At 61.2% G+C, this 9,828-nt stretch overlaps 1 protein-coding gene across 1 annotated transcript; it reads left to right on the top strand.

Moving 5' to 3' along the window:
* Window positions 1-3,515: 3,515 nt before the first annotated feature.
* On the top strand, window positions 3,516-9,569 carry PAX1 (paired box 1). The gene is made up of 5 exons (XM_040552924.1): window positions 3,516-3,564; window positions 4,521-5,150; window positions 6,040-6,182; window positions 6,268-6,484; window positions 8,877-9,569. Exons 1-5 carry the CDS (start codon window positions 3,561-3,563, stop codon window positions 8,966-8,968), a joined length of 1,086 nt encoding a protein of 361 aa, XP_040408858.1. The 5' UTR covers window positions 3,516-3,560; the 3' UTR covers window positions 8,969-9,569.
* The last annotated feature ends 259 nt before the right edge of the window (window positions 9,570-9,828 follow it).

Here is a 9,828-nt window from a genome sequence, read left to right as displayed (position 1 = left end):
AGAAAATGAACTCCATAACCATGACTAAACTAAATATCCCCTCTAAGAACCGCAGCAATTCTGACTCATTAATGGGTACAGACTAAATAATGGGGAAACACAGCGGAACCCCTACCTTTAACTATACTAATTGACAGCTGCCATGGTAGAGCAATGTTCTTGGTATTTCTACCACAAAAATTAAAACTAAACTAAAATTAAAAAAACCATAGCTACTTGTTTCACTGCTGCTACATTTTTCCAACCAAACTAGCCGTGCTGCGATGCAGCCATGTGAAGCTTGGCCTCAGGAGCACTCGCCCTAAAAACGCCCCCACACCTACCCGTTACCTCAGCATGGGGGGCTCTGGGGCTTGAAAAAGGGAAAATGAGGAAGAGGGGGACGGTGCTCCCCAGCCTGTCCCTCACTGGGGGGTGGGGGTACAGGGGCTGCCCTCCCCTTGCTTTCGCCCCAGCCTAATATTTTCCATGCTGGACCGTGAGCTCATGATGCTAAATCAAAACCGGAGGCAGGCGGGAGCGTCAATAAACCAAGAGGGCTGAGAGAGGAGAGGGGAAAGAATGGGTGGAAGGGGGAAAAGGAGCCTGAGCAAATTAAAACCATCTCGGAGGCAGGGCAGGGGGCAGGGAGGAGCCGCCCCGGGGGGGGGCAGGCCTGGGGACGACGAGCCCGGTGCTGGGTCCCGCTCCCTGGTACCAGCTGCCGAGGGCGGCGCAGGGCTCCCAGCGGTGTCGGGCCGGCGCTGCTCCCTTCCCTAGCGGCTGCCGTCGGGCGGCCTCTGAGAGGGGGCGGGAGGGACCCTTGTGTCCGAGAGACCCCCTCCCTGCTCTGCCCCGGGCTGCCCGCAGGATCCTGGCCACTCAGCCCCACTCACTGCAGCCGCTGTCCTTCCTTCCTTTTCTTCCTCTCCTTTCTTCTTCCTCTCTTCTTTGTTCTTCCTTTCTTCTTCTTCTTCTTCCTCTCTTCTTCCTCTTTCCATTTTTCTTTCTTTTCCTTTTTTATTTGTTTTTCTATTTTTTCTATTTTTTATTTTTCTTTTCTTATTCTTGTTCCTTCTTTCCTTGTTCTTTCTTTTTACATTTTCCTTTTTTATTTTCCCCTTTTTTCTCCCTTTTGTTTCTTCTCCCTCTCTTCCCCTTTTTCATTTTCTTTTTCTTCTTCTTGCCATTCTTCATTTTCTTCATTTTCTTTTTCTTGTTTTCGTTCTTTGTTTTATTTCCATCTTTTCATTTTTACTCGTTTTCTTCTTTTTCTTCCTCTTTTCGTTCTTCTTTGCTTTCCTCTGTCCTTCCTCTTTTGCTCCCTTTCCCTGCCTGCTGTTTGCCTGCTGGCAGCAGGCCGGGCCGAGAGGACCCTTTCCCGTTCACATAAGGCCCGCAGTCACGTCCCCGAACCCCTAAGGCAGCCGAACTTCTCCTGCTCCTCCTGGCTAGCAGCCGGTGGAGCCACGGGCCGCCCGGCTGTGCGATGCTGCCCCGCAGCAGGTGCCCGGGGAGGGGCATATTTATTTCTTCAACCGCCCAGGGAAAGCCCCCCAGTCCCATCCCTGGCGGGATCCCACCCGCGGCTGCCCAGAGCCCCCCCCCGGCCCGGGGCGGATTTCTCCGCACTTTCCAACAGAGGGAGACAAGAGATTGGCCCGGCCGGGGGGCAGTGGTTGGGCTGGGGCCGGACCGGCTCGGGGAGCCCCAGTGGGTGCGGGCTGCTGCCCCTGCAGCGCTGCCACCCGCCCAGCCACGCCGTCTGGGGCTCGGGGCCGCCGCTGCGCCGGGTTTCCCAGCCAGCAAGGAGCTCGGGAGGGTCCGTGGGGGCAGGAGCGGTGCCTGCTCGGCCGCCCCCGGGCAGGCCTCTGCCTCAGCCCGGCTCGGAGCAGGGCGTGGGCGAGCAGCGGCGGTGAGCCCCGCTGGGGGCTGGAGGCGGCCCGGGGGAAAAGGCTGAGCCACGAGGGGGGCCGGGACCCCCAGACGCACCGGAAAAATTGTTCCGTCGGAATGACAGGGCAGGGAGAAAGAAAGCTCGCGTTCTCGGCCGCCTTTCGATTGCCTCCTTCCCGCACGCTGCAGGGAGCTGCTCCCGTCCCGCTCGGGCGGCCGAGGAAGGGAAACTCCTGGCCACGGCGCTCCCGGGCCCTGCAGCCGGGGAGGGCTAAGAGGGGGGAAAGCAAACGCGGGGCACCCACCCCTTCGCAATGCTTAACTGCTTTTTAATCGATCCGCTCCACTCTCCCGAAGATGGATTCCCAGCTCTCGGGCGGCACTGCCTGCTGCAGCCTCACCGTGCGCACAGGGGTTTAATCCCCCCGGGGGGGGGGGGGGGGGGGGGCGAGGAGAGGGGGCCCCGGGAGGACTTGTAGCCGTGCCCGTCCCCAAGTGGCCTCCGCACCGCGGGCCGCAGACGCCGTTTGCGCTCCCACGCGAGCCGGGTTCGCCCTCCGGCCGTTTACACGCGGCGGCGGTACCGGCGCAATTAACGCCAGCTGCTCGTTAGGGAAAGGCCCCTTCGGGGGGGGGTGGGGTGGGATGGCAGCGGCTGCCCTGCCCGGGCCGTCGGCGGCGAGGCCGGATCCGGGGCGGCTGGCGGGCCCAGCCCCGCGTCCTGCCGCATCCCGAAGCGCAGGAACGGGGTCGCGGCGGGCGATGCCCGCGGCTGCCTGCGAGGCGATTGCCCCCTTCTCCCTCCAGCCTTTCGGCCGTCTGCGTACAAACACTCACGATCTTTCGATCTGTCTTTCCGGGGGGAACACGCAAAAATCAACCAAACCTCAGCGCTCGGCGCTCGCCCCACCCGCGTTTCACGAGGCTGCTCTCCTGTGTTGGCTGCCGGTGCGAGAGCAGGGCGGATTTCAGTGCGGGCCGAGCAGCGGCAGGCTTTGCGGAACCCCAGACGTGTCCGGCCCGGCCCGGCCTCCCGCTGCCCCGTCGATGCCCCCCCTGCGTGTCCGTGTCCCGCGGCAGCCGGCGGGGCTGCGGGCTAGAGGCGGCGCAGGTGCGCGTCCCGGCCCCGTCCCGCGTGGGAACGGGCGCGGGAGGGGTCCTGGGGGTCCCCGCCGCCTCGGGCGGAGGGCGGAGGGACCCCGCTCCGCCTTCCCTCGGCCCAGTACCGGGCGGGGGGCGCCCCGGGGGGGAGGCGGACCGGGGGGGAGGCGCGGGCGGCCCCCGGGCGGGGAGCGGCGGCCGCGCCGGGGCGCTCGCCCCGAGGGGGCGGGCGGATGGAGCCGGCCCCCCCCGGGCCGCGGCCATTTAGGAGCGGGCGGGAGCCAATGGGCGGCCGCGGGGCGCCTCCAGCGTGACGGCCGGGATTGACGTGGTTCCCACGTCAAATTGATCCCAAGTAGCGGCGGGGGCTCCCCGCGAACGGGGAACCGGCTCGGCGCCGCCAGGACAGCCCCGCGGCCGCCGCCCCCCGCCGGCCGCCCCCAGACGGCCCGGCCGGGCCGCCCCCCTCCCGCGGTCCCGCGCCCTCTATGCCGGGCCGGCGGCGGCGGCGGCTGCGGCTGCGGAGCGGCGGGCCGGCGGCGCCCCCTCCCCGCGGCGGCGCGGCGCTCCCCCGGTACCGGGCGATGGGTAAGCGCGGGCGGCCGCGGGGAGGGCTGGGACCGGGACGGGCGGCGCCGCGACCCGCCGCGGTTTCGCTTTGCGGGCGGGGGGGCGCGGGGGGGCGGCGGGCGCCGGGACCGACCCCTGCCCGCCGCCGGGACCAGGGCCGGGACCGGGATCGGGACGGGGACAGGGACCGGGACTGCGCGGCCGCTTTGAGCAGAGGCCGGGCTGCGGAGCGGCTTCTGTGGGCCGTCGTGGCGGCTGGTCCCGGCGTGGGAGAGCGCTCGGCTCTGCCCGACTTCTCGGTCCCCTTCCTTCTCCCTTCTCTCTGCTGTTCTGCTCTTTTCTTGCTTTTAATTTTTCTTTCTTTCTTTTCTTCTTTTTTTTTTCTTTCTTCTTTTCTTTCTTTTCTTCTCTTTTTCTTTCTTTCTTTCTTTCTTTTCTTTCTTTTCTTTTTTTTTTTTTCTCTTCTCTCTTCTCTTTCTTTTTCTTCTCTTTTTTTCTTTCTTTCTTTCTTCCCTTCTCTTTCCTCTCTTTCCTCTCTTTTCCTCTTTCTTTCTTTCTTCTTTTCTTCTTTTTCTTTCTCTCTTTCTCTTTCTCCTTTCTTTCCTTTCTTTCCTTTCCTTCTCTCGCTCCTTCTTTCTCTCGCTCCCCTTTCTCCTTCTCTTTTTGCTTTCCCCTTTGTTTCTCCATTTCTTCCTTCCCCCCTTCTCACTCTTTTTTCCTTTCTTTTTCTATTTTTTTTTCTATTTTTTCTTCGTTTTCTCTCCTCTCCTCTCCTCTCCTCTCCTTTCCCACTGTCCCAGTCTCCTTAGATGTGAGCTGGCCAGACTGCCCAACGGGCACGGCTTTCGCAGACTCGTTTCTGCGCCCCCTCCGCCCCTTCCCACTGGTGCCCTTACCCCTGCTCCCCTGCCCTGCTCCCGGTGCCCGCCGTCGGTAACGCTGTGTCCTGGCCCGGCGTGGCCCGGCCCCGGCAGAGCACACGTACGGGGAGGTGAACCAGCTGGGCGGCGTGTTCGTCAACGGGCGGCCGCTGCCCAACGCCATCCGGCTTCGGATCGTGGAGCTGGCGCAGCTCGGCATCCGGCCCTGCGACATCAGCCGCCAGCTCCGCGTCTCGCACGGCTGCGTCAGCAAGATCCTGGCCCGCTACAACGAGACGGGCTCCATCCTGCCTGGGGCCATCGGTGGCAGCAAGCCACGGGTCACCACCCCCAACGTGGTCAAGCACATCCGCGACTACAAGCAGGGCGACCCCGGCATCTTCGCCTGGGAGATCCGTGACCGGCTGCTGGCGGACGGCGTCTGCGACAAGTACAATGTGCCCTCGGTCAGCTCCATCAGCAGGATCCTGCGAAACAAGATTGGGAGCCTCTCCCAGCCTGGCCCCTACGATGGCAGCAAGCAGCCACCCCCCCAGCCTGCGCTGCCCTACAACCACATCTACCAGTATCCCTACCCCAGCCCCATGGCCTCGCCGGCCGCCAAGATGGGCAGCCACCCCGGCGCGCCCGTTGCGGCGGCCCATGTCAGCCTGCCCCGCTCCTGGCCGTCAGCTCACTCTGTCACCAACATCCTGGGCATCCGGACCTTCATGGAGCAGACGGGTGGGTACTGCGACAGGCGCGCTGTCGGGCTGCAGCCCTGCCCCACGCTGCCCTGGGAGCGCTGGGCTCGGCAGGCATCGGCCCTTCCCCACTCGGCGAGCAGTTCTCCCTGGCCTGGGCTTTGAGGGATTTGTTTTGTTTTATTTTATTTTATTTTGTTTCATTTTATTTTTTTGATCTCCGCACCCCGCGCCGGCAGGACGGAGCGGTGGGGCCAGATGCGGCGAGGCTCAGACATCTTGAACTTTTTATGAAAAATGTGGAAAATATTTTCGTAGGATGATAGATTGCCGACCGCAAATTTGGAGCCCTGAATTTCCCTTTGCAAAGAAAAAAAAAACGGAGGGGGTGGGGGTAAAAAGGGGGGGAAAACAAGCCAGGGGAGGGAAAAAAGCAGGGAAAGAGGGGAAAGCAAATGGCTTCTGAGAGCTGGGCAGCACGGCAGATCTCTGCGGGCATCCCCCGAGAAATCTGCCCGTTTTTTTAGAGAAGGAAGAAGGGCGGAGGCGCGTCTTTTCGAATGGATGTCACTGCAGCCCCGAGCCCCGGCCCGGTTTCCCCACCGGCTCCGGGATAGGGCGGGGGGCGAGTCCTTTTATCCTCCCCAAACCCGGGTAAATCAACCGCATGCATTCCCCTCTGCGCAATCATTTATCTTTAAAAATTCCGATGTCACTTTTATAAATCTCCTTCGCCAAGAGAGAGGAGTCGGGCCTCCTAAATTATGGAGAGCAAGAAAGTGCCGGGGCGGCGGGCAGAGCCGGACGGGGGTGCCGCGCCTCGACTAGCTGGGGGTAGCGCAGCGGGGCCCCTCCGCGGTTGTCCGCGAAGCTCCCCGGCCGGGGGGCGAGGGCCGAGGCTAACGGCGCCGCGGCTCTGTCCCGCCCAGGGGCGCTGGCCGGCACGGAGGGCTCTACCTACCCCCCCAAAATGGAAGACTGGCCCGGCGTCAACAGGACGGCCTTCCCCCCGGCCCAGCCCGTCAACGGCATCGACAAGGCTGCGGCGGACGGGGACATCAAGTACCCGCAGGTACCGGGCGGGGGGCGGCGGGCGCCGGGGGCGCCGCCGGGACGCCGCCGCCCCGTGCCCGACGCGTGTCTGTGCCCGTCCCCAGCCCGCCCCGGGGCTCTCCTCCGTGGGCAGCTTCCTCCCGGCCTGCGCCTATCCCCCCTCCAACCAGCACGGCGTCTACGGCGGCCCCGGCGGCTACATCCCCCCTGGCCACCCCTGGCAGCCGCAGGGCAGCCCCTTGGGCCACCACGGCCCCGGCGTGGCGGTGCACGGCGGCGACCTGGCCAGCGCGATGGCGTTCAAGCAGCCCGGCAGGGAAGGTGAGCGGGGGCCGGGGGGCACGGGGGGCCGGGAGCGGAAAGGGGCGGCGGGGGGGACCTGCCCCGCCCGACGGGGCGGCGGAGACCCCCCCGGCCGGGTGTTCGATGGCCCCGAATCGCGGCAGAGCATCCCGGGGGGTGGGGGACGGGAAACCATTTTTCCTCGCCGTGTGCCACCGCCCGCGCTGGGAACGGCCGAGGAAGCGGCGCGACCCAGGGCGAGCCCTCGCCTTTCCATCCCCGTACCCCGCAGACTTTGCGGGCCCGCAGCGCCGTGCGGGCAGAGCTGCAGCCGCTCGGCCCAGCAGCGGGGTCTCCCGCAGCCCCCCGGAGCGCCGTGCCGAGGGCAGCCTCGCTGCTCCCCTGCCAGCCCGGGGAGAGGGCAGCAGTTACCAGCGTGATAAATAAATCTTCCCCGCTCCCCGCCGCAGGCAGCACTCAGATAAAGTCTGTATGCGGAGCACGCGTTTGCTCTGAACGCCTTTACCAGCGGCTGCTAATTGGGACACTGCTTTTATCTCCTGTTAATTATTTCGGTTCGGTTATCGAAGCTTTATTTCCTCGATAGGTGGTTTCGTTTAAGAAATCCCAACTCATCTGTTCTGGATATAAAATCCCCGTCAATATCTTTCTCCTTTTTCGTGGTATTGGACTTTCTAATATTTTTCACATTTGCAATTCATTTCCCACTTATTAGTTCATTTCTTTATTCTATTTTTTTATACGACCTTTTACCGTTTCTATCTAACTACGGGAACCTGCTGTGACTTGTATCAGTCGTCTCAGGGATGAATAATTGTGAGTATCAACGGCTGAAAATGGACAATCGTAAACCTATTTTTTTGTTTAAAAAAAAGGAAACGGAAAGTGAGAAAGGGATGGAGTGAGTAGAGAAAAAAAAGGAAAGGAAAAAGAGAAAGAAAAGGAGAGCAAGAAAGAAGAAAGCGAAAGAAAGAAGGGGAAAGAAAGGAAAGAAGAAAAATAAAGCGAAAGAAAGTGAAAGAAAGCGAAAGGAAGAGAGAGAAAGAAAAAAAATGTAGAAAGAACGAGAGAGAAAGAAAAAAAAATGAAAGAAAAAGGAAACAAATGATGGAGGAAAGATGCCCTGTGCATATTTAGTCCGTTTTTTGCAGTACCTTTCTCACTTTTTAAGTGACTCGGAGGCTGAATTTTCTGACTTGGCGATCCTCAAGCTGTCCCAGTCCCAGCCCGCGGACTTTAATTTAATTTAATTTAATTTAATTTAATTTATTTTTTATACATTTTTTCCCCCTTGCCTTTGGATCGAATTTCTGGTTCGGCTCTGTTGGACCCGGGGCCAGGCAAAGCTGGGTTACCTGGGCAGTGGCCCGAGGATGCCTGGGGGCTGGGGAGGTCCAGGGGGATCTGGGGCTGTCCAGGAGGGTCCGGGGGGCTTTGTGCCGGCAGTGGCCGCGCTCCGCTCAGGGAGGCAGCCCCATGCCGCCCGCTTCTGCTGGCCCAGAGCGGGGGGAACAGGCAGGCAGGGAAGGGAGCAAAGGAAAGAACAGAGAAGGGAGAAAGGGGAGGTCGGCCAGGATATTTCACCCTCTGGCTCAGACCTGTTCTGATTTCACTGCCGTTGCTCTCCCGCAAGATCCCCTTGGAGGAAAAAAGAGGTTTACGATTGTCTGTTTTCAGCCCCTGCCCCGTGCCCACGCCCGCAGCAGCCCCGGGCCTTTTCGCACCCCCTGCCTGCCCCGATGGTGCGTACAGGGGCGGTGCGGCTGTCCTGGGGCCGTGCGGAGCTCACAAGGAGTTTAAGCCCAGCCGGCACTGATGGCGGGCCCATCCCCTCTCCCCTTCCGCTCCTTTCCCCTCCAATTTCTCCCTGCCACTCTCTCTGCCGCTCCCTGTGCAGCACAGGACCTGTCTCTGCATCCAAGACAGGGCTCAAACCTGACATCCGGACCCTTGCCCTGCCTGCAGCAGCACCCCGCTATATGACTGTTTGTTAATGCACGCCGAAAAACATGCAGAAAAAGAGCCTGTGCCCCCAAATGCTCCCCCTGCCCCTCAAAGATCTGGAGCCCCAGAAAAAGGCAGTGCGGGGACAGCTCTCTCCCTGGTCTGGTGACAACAAGGCGTGACTCCACCCCCATGGCAAATCAGGGAAACCTCTGCAGGTGGGCAGGGAGGTGAGCAGCCCGGGGACAGGGCAGGACTCAGTGCCTTTCTCCAGCAGGCTGTGGAAGCACAAGAGCCGGGTCCAGGTCAGCTCCCAGGCAGAAGGCAGGGGGTGTCTGTCCCCACTGCGGTCCCTGTTGCTTGGGAGATGCGTCTCCCCTTCCCTCCCTGTTTCCCTGGGAAAGTTGGAGGCTGGTAATCCACTGCTCTGCTGTTGTCTTTCTTTTCCCCTCTATTCTTCTTGCAGCCACGGACAGAAAACCTGCCAGCCCTGCGGGCAAATCTCCAGACCCTCTGAACACTATCCACGGACTCTCGATCCCAGCCTCCTCTTCCTAGAGCCGTGGAGCAGCAGTCAAGGGATGGTCACCCTCGGATCAAGCGCCTACAAACTGTAACTGAACTGTAACAGTTTGAGGTGCCACCGAACTGTTCCTGAAGTGCCACTGCCTCCAGCAGGTGCCTGCGGAGACAAGGAGGCCGGTGTGAGGCCGGAGAGAGGTTACAGCCTCCCATGGCAAATCGCCACTCCAGGGAACGCGGTCGGGACACTCATGCTACCCAGAGGGACACGTTACCTCCATCGGATCAGAAAGGGGTGACAGAAGAGGCTCAGCCTTCCATCTTTATTTTGCCTTTTTTTTTTTTTTTTTTTCCCCTCCTCGCTCTCAGTTTTTTCTCTCTCTCCTCCCTGCTGTCCCTGAAGACTGTCGGACGCGGAGCAGCGGGGGCCTCCATCCCCAGCCTCTGCTCGGCGCATCCTGGGCTCTGTCCCCGCCTCGGGAGCGCGTCTCCTCCGAGGAGGAACCTGCGGCCGGCCACACAGTGTGCCGAAGCACTCTCCTTGCAAGCCTTCTGCCCCAGAGTGTAAATGTACAAATAAGCCACAACTTTTATGATATATTTTTATAATAACAAACCTTAATAAAAAGTGACTACCATGCGCTGCCGGCATCCTTCCCCAGTGTGGAGCCAAATGTGGGGCAGCATGAATTGCAGGTGCATTGCAGCCCAGGGCAGCCCTGCGGCAGGGGTCTGTGCCCCCACTGGGTGCAGAGCGGTGCTTTGGGGCTGCCCCCTTGCAGCCCACACACCAGGGTCCGTGCCTCCCCTCCTGTCTATCTGGCTCGGGTGCAACCAGAATGGGCTCTGCTGGGCTTTTGAATTCCCTGGCTCCACCAGCCGCTGCCATTGGCTTT

Source organism: Cygnus olor, chromosome 3 (assembly GCF_009769625.2).
Source record: "Cygnus olor isolate bCygOlo1 chromosome 3, bCygOlo1.pri.v2, whole genome shotgun sequence".
In the NCBI taxonomy this organism is placed as follows: domain Eukaryota; kingdom Metazoa; phylum Chordata; class Aves; order Anseriformes; family Anatidae; genus Cygnus; species Cygnus olor.
The sequence above is the reverse complement of the archived record's forward strand: the minus strand, read 5'-3'. Positions and strand labels throughout refer to the sequence as shown.

What these genes read in the sequence shown, in the direction of transcription:
- PAX1 (XM_040552924.1), top strand. An exon ending in GACCTTCATGGAGCAGACGG is followed by an intron (nt 5,151 to 6,039) that starts GTGGGTACTGCG and finishes TGTCCCGCCCAG; the next exon opens with GGGCGCTGGCCGGCACGGAG. An exon ending in GGGACATCAAGTACCCGCAG is followed by an intron (nt 6,183 to 6,267) that starts GTACCGGGCGGG and finishes GCCCGTCCCCAG; the next exon opens with CCCGCCCCGGGGCTCTCCTC.